General features: G+C 46.8%; 2 protein-coding genes across 7 annotated transcripts in view; one reads left to right on the top strand and one right to left on the bottom strand.

Moving 5' to 3' along the window:
• Positions 1-3,250, top strand: part of col22a1 (collagen, type XXII, alpha 1) — a 36,660-nt gene extending 33,410 nt beyond the window's left edge. For all 3 annotated transcript variants that reach the window (XM_040188421.2, XM_040188420.2, XM_040188419.2), the window contains 3 exons: positions 288-470; positions 630-707; positions 804-3,250. In XM_040188421.2, coding sequence (XP_040044355.2) covers positions 288-470; positions 630-707; positions 804-997 — 455 coding nt within the window. In that variant the 3' untranslated portion in view covers positions 998-3,250. The remainder of the gene's footprint in view (positions 1-287; positions 471-629; positions 708-803) is intronic.
• A 369-nt stretch (positions 3,251-3,619) lies between these two features.
• Positions 3,620-19,793, bottom strand: col9a1c (collagen, type IX, alpha 1c). 4 transcript variants are annotated; one of them, XM_040188423.2, is made up of 38 exons: positions 19,626-19,793; positions 17,471-17,547; positions 16,358-16,429; positions 15,583-15,712; positions 13,774-14,170; positions 13,390-13,470; positions 11,958-11,975; positions 11,431-11,520; positions 11,277-11,312; positions 10,464-10,535; positions 10,340-10,384; positions 9,891-9,926; positions 9,771-9,794; positions 9,612-9,665; positions 9,122-9,193; positions 8,878-8,916; positions 8,696-8,752; positions 8,421-8,474; positions 8,177-8,230; positions 7,990-8,043; positions 7,819-7,872; positions 7,658-7,711; positions 7,524-7,577; positions 7,377-7,430; positions 7,207-7,260; positions 6,946-6,990; positions 6,759-6,812; positions 6,621-6,674; positions 6,447-6,500; positions 6,220-6,291; positions 6,093-6,128; positions 5,956-6,000; positions 5,819-5,851; positions 5,534-5,680; positions 5,165-5,219; positions 4,698-4,892; positions 4,519-4,605; positions 3,620-4,366 (listed from the first exon to the last, which is right to left on the bottom strand). In XM_040188423.2, the coding sequence occupies exons 1-38, from the start codon at positions 19,652-19,654 to the stop codon at positions 4,167-4,169; spliced, it is 2,838 nt and encodes a 945-aa protein (XP_040044357.2). In that variant the 5' UTR covers positions 19,655-19,793; the 3' UTR covers positions 3,620-4,166. The 4 variants fall into 4 exon arrangements, with proteins under 4 accessions (XP_040044357.2, XP_040044360.2, XP_040044358.2 ...); XM_040188426.2 differs by lacking the exon at positions 8,878-8,916; XM_040188424.2 differs by lacking the exon at positions 11,958-11,975.
• Positions 19,794-22,070: the final 2,277 nt, after the last annotated feature.

Genomic DNA, 22,070 nt, shown 5'->3' with positions numbered 1-22,070 from the left:
TCTACCTTTTTATTAAAGCAGTTTCAGGGCCGGAATGAATCTAATATTTTATAATCGTTATTCTTGTTGCCTCATGGAAGCTGGATTCCAAAGGTTTGTTAATGCGTTCTAGAACACACGCGACTTCCTTTAGTTCGTAGGGATTAAAATGGCACCACCTTTTAATAACGGATGGCGTAGGCTGAGCTTCACCCAACGGGTAGCTCATGAGTAGCATTTCTAAAACACGATCTAATGGGGGAACTGTTCATTCCTCACCTGTAAGAAGTTTTTCTTTTTGCGTGCAGCCAAAATGGCTTACCTCATGGCTCAGATCCAGCCGGCCCACGTTAAGAGTACGGCCGGCCGCCCAGGACCCCCGGGCCCTTCAGGGAAGGACGGCAATGCTGGACGACCGGGCCCCCCTGGAGAGCCCGGTGTGCCTGGACAAAATGGCGGGGAAGGATCCAGGGGACCCATGGGCCCTAAAGGTTGGACCAACGTTTAGCAGCAGTATTATTGTGAATGTGGAATGAATCATATCTGTATTGGTAATGCAAAAATACAATTACTACATGATTTGGGCTACGATAGAAGTACTTCACTAAAACAGCTTAAAATCACAGGTACATTTCTTTCTGAATTTCCAGGCGACAGAGGAGCAAGAGGAGAAAGGGGGGAACCGGGTGTCGGCGAAAGAGGAGCGCAGGGACCCTCCGGCCCGATAGGTAACGGCCCGTCTCTCTCTTCCTCCACTTCAACCTTCTCAAGTTCCCCTCACCCGGATTTGGATCCTCAAATTGTTCCCTTTTTTACCACGACAGGTCCAGCCGGTCTGCCCGGTTACGGTAAAGACGGGGGCCCCGGGCAAGCCGGAGCCCAGGGAGAGCCAGGAAACCCCGGCCCCCACGGTCAACCCGGACCTCCGGGTCCCACCGGCCAGTGTGACCCCAGCCAGTGTGCCTACTACGCCAGCCTGGCGCAGAGACCCCACACCAAAAATGTCAAGGGGACCTAAGAGAGAAGGGACACAGAGCTTGAAGTCCAGCTGTATTTATGAACTTGGTCCGAATCAAGAACTTTTTGTTTTGTTTTTAAGATAACCTCATCATGGGGGGCAGAAGCAGCACCTGCTGCCGGCCAGGTTCTTTGTTTTGTTTGTATTTGGTATGTTTAAGGAAGGATGGGGATTCAGCGCGGGGTGAAATGGGGGCAGCTAATACATTTTTCTTTTCCTCACATGCTTTGTTTGCCGGTAAACATCTTCAGCGCTTTTATTTTTCCTGCCTCACAACCTGAGAAACTCTTCCCAGACCCCCGCGCTTCTGCGTCCAGCATCAGACGTCAGTTACCGCTCACCAACTCGCTCTCTGGCTGCGGATCGTCGGCCACATCATTACTCAGTGATCGGTTTTATTGTAATTGATGGGAAGGAGGAGGGGAGGGACATGCACAATCTCAAATACCAGCAGTGATATAGCGTAGCAGTGTTAATGAGTGAGTGTGGACGGCAATAAAAGGCCACTTCTTTGCACCAGCTCTCCACGCTGGTAGCAGTGGGCTTATGTGGCCTTGTTTCAGATATTACTGGTGCCCCAAAACAGGCATTGAAATGTAATTCCCCCCTAAAAACAAATTGAAATTGGATTACTGAAGGCGGAATATTGCGGAAGATTGTGGAGAGGGTTGCAATCTTCGATTCCCAAGTTCAGTTGTGTTTTGCACAAAGTGTCTACAGGACGTGTCATTCTAAATCTGTGGCAAACATCAACAACATGCCGAGTGCGCTTATATTTAGTTGTTCTAAAGATAGCGGTGGAGACCGTTACATTCGTACGCTTGTGTTTAATGAAGTGGCCCTCGAGCAGTAAACGGCTTCGAGGAGGCTGTTTAATTGCCGCCTTTGTTCGCCTCTCTTGAAAAGCTGCCTGTTTCTCACGGCTTTCTCTTAACGTGTCACTTCCTCTCTGTCCGCTCGGGCCTGTTAGGCAGCTGGGCCCCCCCCACTGTGAAAGGACGTCATCCTTTCTTGTTTGTCCCCCAGAGCCTAAAGTTGGAAAGTTGCTTCCCTGCATCCTGTAGACCAGACTTCTGTGGTAACCATTTGGAAGATCTCCCAACCCCCCCCACCCCACCTCCCCACCTCCCCCTCACGGACCAATTACACCTCTCCCGAGCCTCAGAGGTGCTGGTCATCTTGAACCTATTTAATAACCTCCACAAAAGCGATCACATTTGTCTTCCCGTCACGAACATGAAGCGAGTCGTCGCTTCGCACCACAGAAGAAGAGACGTGGAGGAGCAGCATTCACCAAGAGAATACAGACATATCCTCAAATTGAGCTTGTAGAAACAGTACGACGCGATCAAAATTCATCCCTTCATGGATCAGTGATGCTCACAATCTCCCGCTCAGGTTACCCAGCGGAAGGTCATTCATTCAAAAAAGTAAAGTGGCTGCGACAACTTAGTTTTGAACATGTTGGTGAAGCAGACTGCCGTGTTTCGGCTGCTATGGAGGCAAAAGTTCAAGGCTTTGTCATTCTTCCAAAAAGTTGAATTCATTGAAGATATAATACACCCCCGCTAAATTCATTGGTTGTGTTACTGCAGTTCATGGGGGAGAATGTTAAGAAATGATTAAATTTAAAGGTGCAATATACGAGATGAAGAACATTCATATTGCAGCAGAGAACTATTTTCTATGTTGAGATTCTAATCTGAGATTCTTTTTAAGCGATTTCCCTGCTTCAAAATAAAGTGTCCTGCGACGGTCACGCGCTGTTTCTTGGTGCTCGGTGAACCCGACAGGTCGCCTCCGCATTCTGGCTCCTCTCGTCACGTCGGTCGGGAGCAGCTCGAGATGCAATGAGGCTTCGAATTAAATGTATCCCTCAATGGATGATACCTGGAATATACCTGCTCTTTAAATGGTTTCATACCATTTATCATTCTATCATTCTAAAGATATCTGTTTGCTGCCTCACTGTCATGATTTAGGATTGAACAATTGAACCATATCAGTATTTTCCCTTTCTTGGTTTGTTACAGTCACCAATAACCTGATGAAGTTATAATGCTAAATTATTCACAATTTGAACCAATACAAGTGTTGTAACGCATTGACTAAAATACGTTATACTGTTTTCCCTCCTTTTTCTCCTCTTTACTCATTGGTGCTAAGATATTTTAAATTAGTAGCATATTGTATCTTTTAAGACATGTACTGTACTGTATAATAAAGACGGGAAAGGTTTCATTTTATAATATATACTTTGATTTCTTCTCGTCTCACGTTATTTAAAAAATATTTCTCAGTTCTGCCTCTAAAAGTCAAAATCTGCCAAGTCAAATATCCGCAAGCCAAATCTGTAAAATCACCTGCCGTGTTCAGAGTAATAATCAATCAGCGTGTCTCTGTATTGGTGCTGTGCAGACGGGGATGTTCACCTCCCTGACGGCTTTGTAGCCAGACCACAGTGTCCTCCTGAGTAGAGACAATAACCATGGCAACCCGGGGACCTCTTCCTCATAAAACCATTTTACTGTGGCCTCGGCCGAATGAAGGGACTTTTTGTCACATGCATACCTATGAACCGAAGAAAGACGGCATGCTCCATAACACAGTAACGTGAAACACTTCTAAAACCCATAATTTTATTCAATTGTTTGAAAAAGAACAAACCGATACGACAAAACAAATGTGCGCTCCGTGATGAAAAAGGCCCACGTTGTTGGAGACGTCGCCTCAGGTCTGCACTCACAGAGAATTGTAGACGTTACATTTTTGTACTTTTCTCGTGGCCTCAAAGATTAGTTCCTCTTTGGCAAAGTATGTTCCTCACGTGCTGTAGGCTTTACAGGGTGGTTTTTCCAGTCGATACGGCTTCAGTCGGACTCGGATGTGTTTGATTCGGGTGTAACTCGCGGGCGTGCGCCCGTCGTCGTCTGGAAGAAGTTGCTTGGGCATCAGTAGCAGCCATCTCTGAACAGCAGATAAGCTCTCACTAATATCACAAACAAGTTTAAATGTCTTTTACGGTATTCTACAGTTGTTTCCGGTCTCTGATTCCCGCCACGTCTCTTAGATCCGCGGCTCAGACGGAGACATGGGAGGACCCCCGGAAGGTGGTGACGTGGAGCTGCAGGATGCAATCTGGAGTGTGCTAACGAGCCCTCGCGCCTCGTTAGTTCTTGTAGCCGGCAGACTTCTTTCCGCCGACCATGTAGAGCGGCGGAAGTCTGCTTATGCAAGTCGACGGGTCGCAGAGGCCGGGCGGCCCCGAGGGGCCCCGGGGACCGGCCGCTCCGGGGTCACCGGGGCTCCCCGGCTCGCCGCGTGGTCCGGTTTGGCCGTCCTTGCCAACGCCGTCAGCGCCTTTTGCCCCTGAGGTGCAAAAAACAGGTGTGATGGTAGCGGCAGATGGTAAGGAAAACTCTTCTCACTTTCTTTATGACTTTTTTTAACTTAAGACCGTGAGGTCGATTTTAGTTAAAGTAGTTAGAAGTGCCGCCATTATGACAGAAAGGTGGCCTTACCTGGTGCACCTGGCGCTCCTTGGCTTCCTTTGATTCCCACACCGTCCTCTCCCTTGTCTCCCTTGTCCCCCTTTGGCCCATTATCACCTGTGGAACAGAATAAACAGCACTGATATGACTCAAAGAGGCCGTGGGTTTAATGGAGAGGGACGTTTTCAGCCTTGTTTCCTGAATCGTACCTTTTTTGCCTGGTGCTCCTGGAAGTCCATAAAACCCTGGATGACCTTTGGCCCCATTCAGGCCCGGAGTGCCTGCTGCTCCTGTAGCTCCGGCTGGTCCAGCGGCACCGGGAAGTCCTGCCGGTCCGGGAATACCAGGGGAACCAATGGCTGCCGGCCTCTTCAGAAACTCTTTCATGAACTCAGCCAATTGTTCTGCAGGAGCAAAGAACAAATCAGCTCAAGGCAGGAAGTGGCCACGATCGGTTGTGCAGATGGCTAGAACAGCTCGAATGTAATGTAGGGCTGGTTATCATTCCAAATGTCCTGAGCAGCCAGGCAGACATTTTGGAAGTAATACCGTTGGGACACAAATGAAGTCGATGAGGAATGACCTCGCCGCGATGTTCAGCATGTGTCCCATCTGGACTTTATGAGTAGAAGTTAAAGATAAAATCACGGATTCTTATTGACTGAACAATCCACACCTTCGACAACGGCGGAGCACATTTCCCGGAGCTGGTCATCATTCACTTTGGGGCCCTGTGAACAGGAGAACAAACATGCAAAGTGACTTTCTTTTCATTTCAATATCTCTTACTAGCCATCTTGTTTTAGCTTTTCACAGTAAATTGAATTGCATTAGTACAGCGTCTTTCTAGTCTCTGGACCACTGAAAGCGGCCAGCAGTTCACAAGGGCCTGAGGTTGAACCGTTTACTGAGATCTTAGCGGGGTTTGCTACTTAGCACATTTGTCATTTGAGGCCGATGGGAGCATCATCATCAGCTTTGGTGGCAGTTGATCGTTAACCGGAGGCTGCGTGTGTCTGTACTGTACATTTGCAATGGCACTTACAGGTAGACCTCTGGGGCCTGTTGCTCCAGGAACGCCCGCCTCACCCTCCAGTCCTTGAGCTCCCATTGGACCGGGCAAACCCTCGTGGCCCGTCTGGCCTGGTCTGCCTTCATCTCCTGTTGCTCCCCGTAGGCCCTTCTCGCCGCGCTTGAAAAAGACATAGAGGGCATTACCATCCAATTCAAACGAGAACACAGCGGCCGTATTATCAATTCATCAGTCATTTTAATGCAAAAGTCTGGGAACGACAGGGATGTTTGAGAGCTGCAGTCGAGGCTTTCGTACCTCTCCCTTGAGTCCGGTAACGCCGGGCGGGCCCTGAACACACACGATGATTAGTCGACTTCTTTCAAGAACACTCACACGCCGGTCGGAGCATTTTCAACAGACACGAGTTAAAAAAAACCTTCAGCTTCAGATACCTGATCTCCCTTCACCCCTGAATCTCCAGCTACGCCCGGGTCCCCCTGAATGCAAAAAGTAACAGTTAGCTTCTTGTTGGGCCGCTGAAATACCACGAAAGTGTCGAAAGGTATACTGAGGTTGGAATAGTTCTCACCTGGCTTCCTTTTGGTCCCACCAGTCCCATTGGGCCCTACAGAACACGTGATGAGTGGAATTTGAGGTACTTTTTGAGGTGGGTAAAGATTGTTAAAGTAATATTGGTAAAATTGGATTTGTCTAACCTGATCACCTTTGTGTCCAGTATGACCCTTCAGTCCATTAGCACCAGCAAGACCTTTATCTCCCTTTTCCCCCTAGAAATACAACCTTTTTACAGTTATTGGTTTCTATAAATTCTCTGTATCAACAGACTCTGTAAACCATTTTGGCTACAAGTGCTTTTTAATGTGTTTTCTTGCAGTTTAATCATCAAAGTGAATGTAAACTTTATATGAACAATGAGTCTCACATGGATTCCTGGAGGACCAGCAGGTCCCACTGGTCCTTGTTTTCCAGTTCCACCCTGGAAATTGATTAAATATGATTAAAACCTCATCTACATCATTTACACATTGACAAATATCCACTAAACACGCACAATTATAGAGATGTGAACACGACTACAAAGCTAACGTAGACTCACGGTTGCTCCTTTATCTCCCTTTTCCCCATCTTCTCCATCGTCTCCGGCCTCACCCTGTGTTCAAACAGATGTTGGCTTTGACAATTTGCGGGACATTAATGAAAAAGTGTTATTGGGAGCTTTACGGGAGGATCTCACAGTCTTTCCGGGAAGTCCAACCGGCCCGACGGGTCCTTCTTCCCCAACTTCCCCCTGAATCCACAAAACAGGGACTGTGTCAGTCTTTGGAATTACGACTTCTGGTTCTGTTGAAGGTTAATAGTGCTACGACATTTGAATGCACTATTTGGACACGCCTCATTGTACAGGAGATGATTCCAATCACCTTTGGGCCAGTGGGTCCAACTGGTCCCTGTGACCCCGGCAGCCCCTGGGAACAGTAACACATCACATGAAGGCAGAAAATGAGCTGTTATAGAGCTACTTCATTGGCATTCTCTTGTTAATAACCAATAATGCTGAGCTCATCACACATATAGAAAAAGACTAAGAGGCCGACACACATAATATGTCAAAAATATATCTCACTATCGTAAGTTCACAACATTCACAAAAGAGAATTTTAGGATAATTGAATTGAACTTACGGGAATACCCACAATCCCCCTGAGACCAGCAGCTCCAGCAGCACCAGACTCTCCCTGTTGAGTGGAGGATTACTCATACACATATAGTAAAGAATAGGTTGTCAACGTGTTGGTCAACTTGTACTCTAAGCTTTACATCCTAAAGAGGGAATTTGGATATTTTGGGTCACCTTTGCTCCATCCAATCCCGGGAGTCCATTCACGCCATCTTCACCGGGCTCTCCCTGAAACGCCACAGTTAAGACGCACTCTCGTCACTCATGAATAAAAGCATCGCGCCTGAAGAATAAATATTTGCATCCCATCAGCAAACCTACAGCGTCTCCCTTTTCCCCTCCTGGACCTTGCTCTCCTTGAGGCCCCACAGCTCCCTGATGTGATCAAAGCAGGCTTTTAGACAACGCTTTGGCCTGTGCGCAAATAATCCTGATGTTAAAATCGCAGGACTCACCTCGTCACCCTTGGGCCCCTCCAAACCTTGACGTCCACGGGCTCCCTCCACACCCTGAGGAAAGATAATGGATAATGGTTTTCAATGACATCCCGTCCCGGGAGACGATGAAGGCGGCAGACCGGGAGGTACGAAAGCAGATGGAGGCTCAGAGTGCTTACAGGAGCTCCGGGGGGGCCGGTGGGCCCAGGGACGCCGTTGAACCCGGGAGGTCCCTGCGAACACAGAGAAGGAGACGGATGTTTGCATGGGCGCCGCGTGCCGGTAAATGTTTCCTTTGTTTGTTATGAGCACGACTCGGTTCATTAAGAGAAAACGTGGCTGCGATTTACTCTGTCTCCCTTTTCTCCCAGAGTTCCAGGGAAGCCAATGGGCCCTCTTTGCCCCTGAAATGACACAACATCATTATATAATATATATAAATGACTTCAAATCACTTCCTGTAACTCATTGAGTTACAGTGAATTACGTTTTGGAATAAAAAAAAAAAACGTTTCTTATGAATAGGTTTCCTCTCACGTCATCTCCCATGCGTCCTGGTGGGCCCTGAAGACCTGGCTCTCCATCCTCTCCCTGCGGTAAACAAGGACAAATTAATCAAATTGCAAGAACCGAGATAATCGCATTAAACTGTTTACGGGGCTGCAATCAAATGACGTGCAGGTGGTTCTCCATCTCTTTCAACGTGTGCAGCATTTGACTGGAAATGGGAATTCACTCAGTGCTTTGTCACAAGTAAGGGAGGGATATCACACATCAGTACCTTGTCTCCAGGCTCTCCGTCCTTTCCAGGTTCTCCAGGCAAGCCCGCATGTCCCTGAAGGCAACGATTAATCGTTCACTACTTTGCATGAACATGAATGTAGTTATTTGGTCCTGAATTGAAGGAGAGGGCTTGTGCACAAGCATCCATGATCCACATGTCCACATACTGATGTGTCTCTCACACATCGCCATCCAATGCAACACAGAGAGACAGGCATCTCGATCCAAAGTGTAACAGTCATAAAACGTTTTATTTATTTATTTATCTGTTACCTTCAGCCCTGGAAGCCCGGCCATTCCCTGTCGGCCAGCGGGACAGGCAGCGGGACACTGTGGGCCAGAGAGGGGACAGACAGAACACACTCAGCCATCAGAGCAGAGACCCTGCACTTCAATGAGTCAACGCGATGAGAAATGTCGCGCGTCCAGGGTGCGAAAGACAGAAAGACACTCACAGGTTCCCCGCTTCCCTCATTGGTGGCACCAGGCGGCCCCTAAAACGCAACAGAGTGACATCTAAAAGTAGGTGTAGATGTCCTCAGAAACCCACCAGCAGGAAATCCCCAGAGAGGAAACGTGAAAGGAGACGAGGACGCAAACGCACTCTAACTAACTTGCTGTTTCAGATGTGAGCAGACCAGTAAGTTGTTCAGCTCTATGAGAAACCCTGTGATATTATATGAGAGCAGTGGAACTTACCACAGGCCCTGGTGGACCAGGAAGACCAGGAGGCCCTGATGTGCCCGGTGACCCTCTGGGTCCAGGTTGACCCTGAAAGAACACAAAATGCTTTCATAACGTTTTATTTTAGATACAAAAAAGCAAACTTTGATATATGTCTATATATATTGATATATAAATATCTTAAAAATACTCTTCTTGTGTTGTCAGTCAAACTCACATAAATGATCTACAGACAGAATACCCTTTACCGACGCGACCTGCTGCATTTACTTTTATTACTTAAGAGACTTTTGTATTTTAGTGGTCCCCCCCCCAACACACAGTAGTATATTTCATTAGCACATCTTCCTTAAATATTTTTTACTCTCATTTACTCTCACTTTAATTTATCGTTTTAAAAGGAAGTACGTCAGTAAAGTACACTCTGCTTAATACCAAAGCCAAAGTACTTAGTGATTATTTGCACGTTGTTTCATCAACGCGTTAGAATGTATGTCTTTCTCACCTCGGGCCCGATGTTCCCTTCATCTCCGGGGGTCCCTGGCTTCCCCGGGGGCCCCTTTCACAGACGGACACACACACACACACACAAGTTAACGTGGCAACAAATAGTCGTGCATGTGCAACGAAGTTTCACGAGAAATGAGATGTTGCAAACACATACGGGGGGTCCTTCGCTTGCTGGGCCCTGTGAAACACAGACACAAGACATGCATGTAGAGACATTAACATCACGGCGTCTTACAGTGTCATCTCCAAGCTGCTTTCACATGTTTCAACTTACGGGAGGACCGGCGGCTCCAGGAAATCCATGAAGTCCCTGCATTCAGGAGGCAAACGTCACCATATTATTTTACTGTACGACATGCGATGTTAGGAATTACACAGGACTTATTACACATTTACTTTACTATGACTTTTTATGACAAAGTATTCTTAGCCACTGTACTGACATACGATGTCTTTTTTATCTGTTGCAATAACATTCCAAACATTCCTGGACATTAAGATGACACTTTTACTACAATTACCAATTTGTACAACACGAAATACACATCTTTCTTTCGATTATTTAAGGACTTATTATGTTATATTGTGACTTTTTTATTACTTTTGTACGACACACTAACAATACTATTATTTTTTAAACATATACCCACATACATGACTTTGTTATTATGCTGTATAATGACCCATTGAAATGAGTGTGACTGGACGTCGTTGGATACTCACTCTCTCCCCCACAGGCCCTCTGGGGCCCATCAGACCCGGAGAACCCTGCGACAGAGAAACACACCGTCACACACGGACCCACCGGCGCTCATGGGAAAGCGTTTGAAGAGCCGACTGTTCTCACAGCAGGTCCTTGAAGGCCGGGCAGGCCTCTCTGTCCAGGAAGGCCGATCTCGCCCTGCTCTCCTTTGCTGCCCTGCGGAACAGAAGAAGAATGAACGTCTTCCTCGTGCATCTCACGTGACCAGAGACTTTCAACAGAACTACAAAGGGAGGCGTTAATTATACAGTGCAGCAGAAATAACATTAACGTTCAATAACTGCTTCATCTAAGTAGCTTTGCATATTGAAGTTATCTAATGGAGCTTATAACAGGAACATGTCAACATAGTAATGAAGTTACATTTAAATATCCACTTGTTAAGTTCTAAAAATAGACGCGTGAACATTTGGGGGATGTTCACTTAAAATCACCACCAACAGTAACATGAGAACGAATCTGTTTGTACATATTACGCTTAAACTGTGTCAGTATAAGATACAATGATCAAACAACATAGATGTTGAATGTATATAGCTGAATATAACTGGTTCCTCCCACCATAGAGTCTATAGGTTCTTTCATTATTTTTGTTTGGTGGTCACTTTTGAATGATGTATTTGGTTCTTTAAAACCTCCCAGTGGAAGTCGGTGAACTTCAGACCTTCATTGTGGGAAGTGGCCTTGCGTTCGTGGACTAAATAATGAACTTGATCATCAAATGTCACTGAATGACATTCATTATAAAAAAAAGAGAAGAAGGAACAGGAACGTTCAGTTTCGTCGTCTCTTTTGGGCTCTTGTTTGGACAAATCAGGCACAGAATGTTTCACACGATAAGAAAGAGAACGATCCACAGCCTGCTGTGAGTATTCTGTGAGAACATGAAATACTTACGACACTGCCTGGACTGCCAGTGGAACCCGGAAGACCCTGAATGGACGAATGAAACAACAAAGTTAAAGAAAGCGGCGACATTCATGTACAAACACTTGCTTTGTGTTGGTGGAAAGGCTTCGGGTAATAAAAGACTCCGGCAAGAAACACTTACATCTCTCCCGTCCCTGCCGTTTTCTCCTTGAGGCCCTCGGGGGCCCTCTGGGCCGGGGGCTCCTGGGGGGCCTTGGAGTGATTTGTCAGGCTGAGAGCAAAGGCGACCGGTCAGCGAGTGAAAACCGTGAGCGCAGCTTGCAATTAAACCCGTGATTAAAACGAGTTATGGAAACCTTCAGCGACCGCTGTTATCAAATCATTCATCCACAATTGTCAAACATATTACTTTACACAGAACGCTTTACATATTAAACACAAAAATGTTTGCACCAAGCAGGTCCATTTGGTACCTTTGTGTTAATGTAAATCTATTAAAGTGCATGTATCTCTTTACAGCCTGCAGACATGTTTCTAATTTGGTACATTGCACATTAATCACTACATATAAATCACTGTGATAAAAAAAACAGCCATCAAACACAGCACCATAAATAAGGCTTAGAACAAAGAGGCAAGTAGGCAACCAAAGCACGGCAGTCGATTGTTGGCTTAAAATGAAAAAGCAAAAAGGAGTAAAGTAAATACCTCAGCATTGGCAAACATCTGAAGAAGCAAGAGAAATCAGATAAAGGGAGAGTTAGTGAAAGTAGTCACACCACCCTCACCAAAAGTGTCAGCAGAAGCCTGTTCATGTAGCAGTGAGTATGTCATGCTGTCATGTGACCACACAGCCCATAGGACCAACACCCCCCCCCCATGTACAGATTGGTGCAGGGATGTCAGCCTGAAACACTTCCTGCCTCCAACGGGAGACGGCAGAGGGGCATTTTTCACTATTTCTCCGAGGCAGAAATCGCAGTAATAGACGGCGTGTTGGAGATGATGAGCTACGTCAAGGAAATGTGGGTGCAGTAACTCCTGACTTTGAAAATGAATGCTAATAATAATAATAATAATAATCACATCACATCACATGAATGTGGCGGAATCAGTTCTGATCAGGAAACTGCTTCACGGTGTGTATTTGGTTGTGCAAAGTCAACTGAAAAGGTTTAAACCAGGCGAACGCGCTGGTTTAAACCTTTGGCTGCTGCTTAGAAACCGTCCGAGAACGAATGTGGAACTTTCTTTTTGAGTGAGATTGACATTTCAGACTCTTAAACCCCGACGTCAACGCCAACGAACCACATTTCAACAGAAACCTGAGAACGAAGCAAAAACAAAAAGATAAAACCAACTTATTTCTTATGTTACTACCTTAAAAAGTGCATGCTAAGGTAAGCTCCACCCTTGTTCCTAGGCAACGCGGGTGGAGAAAATCAATTGGCGTGGTCTTAAACAGCAGGCGGCAGGTGTTACGTTGCATTCCTGTCAGCGGATGATCAAGTAGAAGCAGGAAGTGTGCCTGTTTTCAGAAAGTTATTTCAGACGGGGGCCACATGTGCAACCCGTTAAAGCATTTTACATCTTCACTACGCGTCGCAACACTTTCAACTCTTCTGATGCCAATTTTTCCTGAAAGCAAAGTCGGTGTAGTAGTTGGAAACGTTTAGATGCAACCACGGCGTTGTTGGGCCTCGTGTTGTTTCCATGTTGCAAAGGGGCCAACTAACATTAACACAAGTGGCACATGTTGTGTTCTGTGCTGACTTTATATAAAATGGTAACCACAAAAAAAAAACCTCACGCTTCGCCCACTCAGCAGGCCGGGATCCCTGATCTCACGGCTTTAATTAGATCAAGCTTCCTCGCTGTCGTTAAAAGTTCAGCGATGGAGCTGCGCCGCTGGCGGCTTTCGGCCGCGCACATCGCAGATTAACACGGGATCGTGTCGGCCTTCCCCCTGCAACTGCGATCAGCCGCTGTCCAAGCTGCAAATCGTTTTCGGGGGGAAAAACTGCCTGGCAGTGTGTGTGTGTGTGTGTGTGTGTGTGTGTGTGACGCTTCTGCAACCCGTTCATAGTGAAACCACAAACCGCAGCAGTGGGCGAGCGGAGCCGAGTCCGTGTTACTGTACCTCGGTGGCGGGCAGCTCGCTGCAGCTCTCTCTCTGGGCCCTCTTTGGGTCGCAGTGGATCAACATCCACTGGAGTTCGAACTGAAAAGAGACGCCGACGTTACTTGCGCGGGTGGGACTGGCGTGCATTCACTTCACTTCTTCGCGGTGCGGATGTTTCTTTGAAGCTTTGAATCCGTTCGCTGCATTTGGCTGCTGAGCTGGATGTTCCATCAATGCTGCTTTGTGCAGGGATTAGTTTTTTTTTTTACTTTCCACTGGAACCCAGCTGAGCAGCTCCGTCTGGGCACCGTCGATCCGGTCTCGCCACAGACAGAACCACATGTAGACCCGGAGTCGGCGAACATGCTCACGTGCAGCGGTCGATTCTCCACCCTCACTCACCACCACGGAGGCGTCGGGGTCGGCGTCCAGCCGGCCAATGAGCGTGTCTCCCTCCGTGTTGATGGGGCCTTTTCCCTTGATGGGCCTCTGATCCACCGGCTGGCAGTCCACGTACAGAGTGACCTGGTCGCGCTCCACGCCGATCATCACTTTGTGCCATTTGGTGTTGAAGAGCACGGAGAGGCCGGGGAAGGTGACGGTCTGCAGGTTGCCGTCGGCGCCCATCAGGTAGTACTCCAGGGCCTGCTGGTCCCCGTTGAGCCTCAGGCCGGCTTGCTTGTAGCCGCTTTCGTCCACTATCTGCCAGACGTTCCACACCTTGCTCACCGTGTTCTTGATCATGCGGAAGGTCACCATGACGGAGTACTCGTCAGGGAAGCCGCGAGGGAAGTTCAGCCTCAGGGAGAAATTGTGCACAAGGTGGTTTCAATTAGATGAGGCGTCACGTTAGAACTAGCTGGGTTTGAATGCATGAATCCATGAATCCATGAAGGCATGGGTTTGAGTTCATTCATGATCACAGAATAAAGACTCTTCATTATCATTAAATAAAGCACAAGGCGTGTCTAGAAATAACTTGAGAGTGTTGCCGTCACTTACAGAGTCAGAAAGAAAGTGAATTAAAGCGGCATGCTTTAGAGAAATAAGGGCTGCTGTTATATAAAAAATGAGATGCGTAAAAGAGCCTCAGTGCATAAATCACTGCTAGTCAGCACCCACAGTCGCTGAGCCTTTCTCCCTTTTCTTTTTTTAACGAGCCACATCCTCAGTAGGTGGCGCCTTCGTAGATGTGCCCTGCCACCGGACTTTTACCGTCTTGTAAACGTTCAAGGTGAAGTAATAAAAGAGGAGTTTCCTGTCTGCCATTAAAACAAATGAAGACCACTCTTTGCCTGAGGGTGAGAGAATTCCTGCTGCTTTCGCCCTGCAGAAAAAGAGGGGAGGGGGAGTTCAGCCTGACGCCCGCTGACCCGGGACAGACTTCAAAGCGCACGGGACTCGCGGGCGAAACCAGCGTGTATTCACATTCAGCGCGACGGACCCGAGCGGCGTTGGTGAAGGGTGCCAGCGAGTTGCATAACAGCTTAAGGAAAGCCGGTCCGCAGGAAAAGATTAGCCCAATACAGACCCACTGGGAAGCAGGAGGCATGAAACCGATGACACTGCACGCTCAAAATCAAAGTTTTGCAAAACGATGTCTTGACCAAACAAAGTGCAAAAAGCTCTGTATTTAGATGCTGCGGTTGCAACACGGTGCTGCATTATAGAACAAAGCAGGAAGCTGCTCTATGACCCACGACCCTCAGCGGAAACCCTCCAGGCCCCTGAGTCCAGCAGAATAACTCCTTTGGTCTCTTGGTCAAGTGAATGCCTTGGTGGTTGTTGATTCATTGATAGATTGTTGTAAAAGAAGGTAGTACTGTGTGAAAGCGGGATATTCCAGCCACGTTTCAACCAACCTTTAATTAAAAACGGGGGAATGTCTTAACGCGGAGACAGTGCTGTGCTGTCTTTGTTCAGTCCAAACGTTGAAGGGACTTTGTACAGCGGGAGATAAATCACGACCAAACAGGCGAATTCCACTTGACTGCACGTTTCCTGTGTGCACTTTTTCATCACACACCAGCAAAGCGCCTCTCCTCTGCCTTTTTGTCTGGCAAATAGGTTCAGACATGTTTTTTTCTCTAACAATTACACACTGCTTGTGATTCAGTAACATCTGTAAAGGACCTGTAATAACGCAACACCTGCGCCAGGACGACCGCTGACGCCCGTTTTGATCTGTTTCACCGTCTTTGCTGCGCTCACATGGTTGGAATTTGGAAGTTGGCCTCCTTGTCGAGGCGGTAGGCCACCTGAAGGGTGGTGGAGCCGTCCACCTTCCTCACACCTCTCAGCGGCACCACGTCCAACTGGAACTGTGTGATCAGATCGAAACCTGCGGAGGAAAATACTCGTCACAAAGTAAGAAAACGCGTCGTTGTTATTGAGTTATTATAAAGTGTTAATGTGAAGTATTGTACACACTATGTTGCATTTTGACTTGATAACCTCTAGCATGTAAATCCTATACAGTTGAGATGATTCCCGCACTCAAATGAAAAAAGTTAATGCTTTATGTTAATGATAATTCTTTTGATCTTCTTGCTCTCTGGTTTTATGAATATTAAAGCGATCCGTACATTTTTCTCAGAACTGGAGGACAAGACTAAGACGGTGGAGGTTGTGATGACATCTCGCCAACGAGATGATAACGAGTCACGTGTGAAGTGAAGAGCTTTTCCATTCCAACGACGGGGTCGAACCGCAGAGCAGCGCGGGGCGCAGATGCGCTTGAAACCCGGGCGGCGGTGAGCAATTACAATCTCGCTGAGTTCGGATTGTTCCAACTCGAAATCCGTAAAGCTCGAGCGGAGCGTTTTAATTTGCCTCGTTTAAAATCCAGCGGTGTCTTAGGGGGCATTAGGGGGCCCACCCTGTTCAACTAATTAAAACACCCCACCGTCCTGCGGAGCGTTTGGGTTCTTTCCCAGGGATCTTCGAGGCTTAAGAGCTCGTGGTTTTCGCATCAGCTTTTCTTTACCTGGAAGGTCATCTTGTCCGCTTCTCATCGGCGGGCAGACGGTGTCGCCATCCAATCGGTTGAGGTCGAGTTCTGACAAAACAACAACTCTCATCTTGTTATCTCGTTCTAAGCTGCATCAACATTGTGTTTAGGATGACGACCTTGGCGACTCCAATAAGATTGAGACGTTATTTAGATGAATATGGCCGCCAGTGTTGCATGACTAAAGCCATGCGTCACCGGAAACCTTTGAGATGGTCGACATGGCGGGTCGGCCTTTGTTTTTGTGGACCATTTATCAAGATGGCAGTCTCCTTCGGCGGAAACTTCAATCTGCAATACATCAAACTGCCATTGCGTTTGAACTTTTACCACGAGATCAATACTTTCCTGTTTTTTTTTTTTTTTTTCTTTCTGTGAATGTACAAAATACAACACTGGCCTAGTTTTTCATTGTCAATAATAAACCGTTGTTAGTATAAATGAATGAATTAAGAAAGTCACCTTCTTAGTACTAAAAGACATTACACACGATAGAATCAATTCCTTGGATGTGTCAGAAGAGGGGGCTATCCCTGAGTCAGGAGGGGGGGGCTCTCTAAAAAACGTGGATGGTGACAGCCGGAGGGCCTCCACCTGAGTCAGCTCATTTACAGAAACCAGAGTGAACACAACACATCTGGAAGCCGTTCCCACGTCCCACGTAACTGCTGAGAAATGAGATAAAGCGGTGAGACGGTATTTATAATCCCACATTTACGACCCCTAAAGACTTATCTGACTGCATGTGGGCCTCAAGTTGTTAAAGTTACTGCCTGCTGCAGCATTACGCTCAGAGAGCAAATCATTAGTGCAACGAGCGGGAGACCAACCACAGTTCAGTAATGAGCGCGCGTCTCACAAACCTTTCACGGCGTTGCGGTTATTGGAGGGGGACATTTAATCAGATCTAATCCCTCAGACCAGCAGCGCCCCTGCAGATGCTATTTCTGGCCTTTTGCTTTGTGAATTCCGATAAAGAGGGCGACCTGCCTGGCGACAGTCGGCACTAACCTGAGTCCTCTCGCGGTATTATCCGCACTCGTGCACTGCACAGCATTTGCATATTGTGTTGTGTTGTGTGTGACTTACGTCCAAACGCCGGAGCGAGGAGAAAGGACAGCAGGGCGACGCAGACAGGTGTGCAGGCCGAAGTCCGTAGACGATTTCTGTTCAGGAATTACGGAGAAAATCTGTATTTAGCCATGCATCTAATTCTCTGTGACATTTCCTTTGAGTCCGAATCAATAAAACACTTCACATGAAGCACTTTGCTGGTGTCCTCCATGCACAGCATCAGCAAACTGAGTTTTGCTTTCCAGTGGGGAGAAAAGGTCAAATGGGACGACACAGTAAGTACATTCTGGAGGAATTTAACCAAATTCAGTGAGCTAAACTGGTTCTTGATTCGTACTTCGTAGGCTTTGACCGTGGTTCCTTGACTCCGCCCATTCAGGTGTAACCCAACCAATCAGATCATTTCCCGAAGAAGGTGGATAATACACAGTGAAAGACATTTTACTGTTGTCCATTCGTTTCGTCTATCATTGGCCCACTCTGCCTGCACCAATGCAAACACACATGCGAATGTGTTTGTCTCTTAAATCCATCCTCAACATGACTGATGGTGAAATTAAGACTCCTTTCCAAAAGGAAAGGTTGCCACTCATCAATAAGAAAACTAATGAGAGAGGGGCTGTGTTACCGAGGCTGTAACCCATCTCCGGTGTGTGTGTGTGTGTGTGTGTGATTGCACTGTCAGATAGATGACTAATGGCCAAGCCACCGAGGTCTGGCCTCTAACACGCCGCCCTTCACGCCAAAGGAGCCTCTTCGGAAGCCCCCGTGGGATCGGCCGCCCGCCGTTCACCGGACCCATCTGCGGTCTGGGCCGGAGCCGCCACGCGTCACTCACGAAATGTGACACGAGAGAAGCTTTCAATGTGTCACCCTTCAAACTCATCAAAGAGATATAACAGTCGGACGTTTTGGAATAAAAACATGAAGCTTGTGAAGATCGATAAGCCTTAAATGTCAAATATAGAGAAGCAGCCCGGACAGTTAGCTTAGCGCAGCGCAGCAGAGGTCAAGCCCTCAGAAAAGCCACAGATTGTTATTTTCTTCTCCAAAGTTTTGGTACACATTTATGTAATCAAATGAAAATGTGAGTAATTGATGTCCTCGTTTAGTAGCTTTTAGCTAGCTTTTACCGTCATACCAAACTAAGCTCAGTCTTAATCATGCTCATTATTCATCAAGTCACATTTTATTGACGTTTTATCTCCACTAAAGGATCTCGTCGTGTAAACGTCCAGTGAGCTTCACACCTCTCATAACACTCACAGTCACACTCCAAAGCTTCAAAGAAAAGAACAAAATGAATCACGGAGAACAAAAGCAGTGCTCGTTCCTTCGGTACACACTTTAAGCATCAACCTGGCGGAAACGATTGTTGCTTGAAACGTGTCGCTTAGCAGATGAAGACACTGTTAAGCGGAGGTTTGCATGCGTAAAAAGACACAAGCCATTTACGGATTGAAGGATTAAGAGCTTTTAGAAGCGTCTCAATGAAGCCTTCGACCTGCGCGCACATTTTTACGCTGTCAAACATGCACCTACAGGACATCTGCAGCAACTTTACAAATGTCTTATCTGCATCCTGCAAGATCAAAGGTTTGTGTTTAAGATCTGTGGTTTCACACAGTTGTGATTTATGTGCCACCGCAGTTCAAAGTGAAGAAAAACCCGGTAAACACATTCCGGTAAATATCAGTCAAAGTCAATTAGGTGATGACACGTCATCGTCTTCAATACCCTGCATTCATCAACATCTGATGGGACCTCCGCTGTGACGTCGCCCATAGGTGCTCCCAGAGTCGCAGACCGGCCCAGCGCTCCTGGCATGATTTCGGCACTCTCATTTGTCTTAATTACCCTGAAATGGATTCGTTGTTGAGAGGGAAGCAATCGGCTGAACAACAATGTGTCCTGTTGCAGAAAATGTGCAGACTTGGAGCAGTGTACGTGTGAAAGTCTTCCGGGATGCTGGTCGTAGGCGTTAATGAAATGTAAATTCACTCATTCGAAGGAACTGAACTGAGTCATTGTGGAAATGTTTATGCAAATGTCCAACGTTGCGAAGATTGGACGCGGAAAGTCGATAAACCTACTGAATCAGGTCTGTCGTTGTAATGCAAATTACACAAAAGCTCAAAAAACATTCCACAATTCCACATGTGATATTTACCTCCTCAAACCAGATGTGGGGAAGGCCATGTTTCACTTCCCTCCTTGAGGGGAGTCGGTCGGGCTCGGCGACGAGGAGCAAGCGGTGAGGTGCAGGAGCAGAAGGAGTCACGGACATGAGATCCCAGGAGTGTGTCCTACCTGCGCATGTTAAGGACTGGCAGGGAGAACGGGCTCAGGGGAAGCCCAAGCCTTCTTCTGAGGACACATAAAAATGTGCTCAATGGGTTCCCATTGGCCAGGAGCTCTTCGGGAGGTGGTGGCCACATTTTATTACCAACACTTAAAAAAAAAAAAGAAGGACGCAGGAGCCCACGGGCCCCCATATGTAACCCCCCCGCCCCGCTGCTTCTTTTCTTCATGGTGCCTCCTAATGACACGTGTGCCGTTCGCTTCATAATTATCGTCCGGGTAGCGAAGAAGCTGCAGATGAAATGTGCATTTCATAATCGTGTGTACTCATCGGCGCAGGTGAAGAATGCATGTCGGTGTGTTGACACGAGGGAAGCCCTGTTTTTAACAGAAGGGCCTCGGGCAGACATGCTGGTCGTATCCTGTGTGTTATGTAATTGATTCTGTGGCGTTTGATCTGTGATTTTCGCTTCCCTTTGGAAGATCTGAGGGCCCGAATGGAGCTGCAAGAGGCCGAGTCCCTGAAGGAATATCACATTAACTCAAATAGGAAAATACGTCTTTCGTCATTGCTGGGACTTTATATAACTTTGACGTTTCTCACAGGTACGAGTGTTGCTCAGCTGTGATGCCGCTGACAGAAAGCCCTTTGCCTGTGGGTGCAGAACACTGAAAAATGTGTAATTTGTGGTGTGAAAGCACGAATGCACAACACATTTCTTAAAGGGAAGACAATTGTAAACTGAAATCCAAGAAGTACAAGAGCATGGACCAACTTTTATTAGGATGCACGCCGCGGAGCAAACTTAAGTATTTCTCCAATATCTTTATTTCATCTTTTATTATTAGTTTAATGATTCTCTCAGTTTGGATCAATAACTTGCCAGTCAGCAGACACTGTGTAATTTACTACAAGCAATAACATTAAGGTCAAGCATCAAACATGTGTTACAGTATCACGTTGCATTAATTGATCGTTCTTGCAGCCACGGCGTGCAGAGAAAACACGACCCGTTGACCTCAGAGACCTCCGAGATCATGTGCCCTGTCCGCATAATGGCGAGCTCACGCTCTCAATGAGACATGCGGCCCCCGTGACCGTCACATGGCTGCCGCGGAGTGGCATACGCCGAGGCCCTCGAGTCAGAGGGACGGCTTGAGTCTGCGAAAACAACAGAGTGTTGTGATCACGGCGCAAGACTGCAAAGCCGAGCTCCGTTTCTACATCTAAATGTCAAATTCTCATGCTGTGTGCAGGGTTGGTAACTCCCGGCGTTTAAAAGTAGCCATGGTTGAATCGCAATGTGAGCAAATGGCGATGGTGGAGATTGTTGACCAACATCCTCCTCTACCGAATCGAATTAAAAGTATAACCGAGCACCCGAGAGATCTTAAACAGTCTGTGTAACCTCTGAAATTCACACACTATGGTAATTTGTACTCTGGCAACGGTGGGAAAAAAAAAAAAGGAGGAAAAAGAATTGAATCGATTGAGCTTCTCTCTTAATCAAGAGTGCTCGCAGCTTATGGCAGAGCGCCACGAGAGAAAAGCAAAGATGAAGCTGGGAATAAAAGAGGAAAACTGGCGTCTTGCAAAAGTTCACTTGGGATCAGAGCCACAAGACGGCAAATAAATAATTTCCCTTTGCCATGCGGCCACCAACATCTAGACACTTTTATTCACTTGCAGTAACATCATCTCTACCTCCCTCTTATCTGATGGTTCAAACTGGACATTTTAATTGCAATAACTGAATGTCAGGAACAAATAAGAGATCGCTGGTGTGTAACCTTTGGAACTGGTCGTCTCTCTGTAAAAAGAACTTAGCAGATATTTAACGCTCTCATTTCTTAGATCCTTCAAATGGTGAAACAAAAAGCATTCGTGAAAATATGTATGTTTATTTCTACTCCGTATGTATACATATTGCTCAGTTCAAGTAACTTCAATAAAAAAAAGATAAATTGAATGCTCTTTTTGGCACGTTCGCTTTTAAAGAGACTGGGAGTTTAGACAAAGCAGCATTACGGGCATAGAATGAAGGCATAACGTTTCACATTGATACACGTCGTTTTGTAGGTGTTTATATTTGGTGCAACGTGCAACACCAAACGTGTCACATGGTGTTTGTGTGGACAAAGATCCACATCATTGCAAAATATATAAATGCATATCGATCCACCCGCCAAGCTGCCACATTGCATGCAAGTTCATGCGCGGTCTGCAGGACACGCATGCTTTGTGTCTCAGCCTGATAATTCCTGACCGCACGGTTCACTTCGGCGTTCAGGGGGGGCCAGAGCGTGACGTCAC

The sequence above is a fragment of the Gasterosteus aculeatus genome, chromosome 10 (assembly GCF_964276395.1).
Source record: "Gasterosteus aculeatus chromosome 10, fGasAcu3.hap1.1, whole genome shotgun sequence".
NCBI lineage: Eukaryota > Metazoa > Chordata > Actinopteri > Perciformes > Gasterosteidae > Gasterosteus > Gasterosteus aculeatus.
Note: the sequence above shows the minus strand (reverse complement) of the source record. Positions and strands in the feature narration are given on the sequence as shown.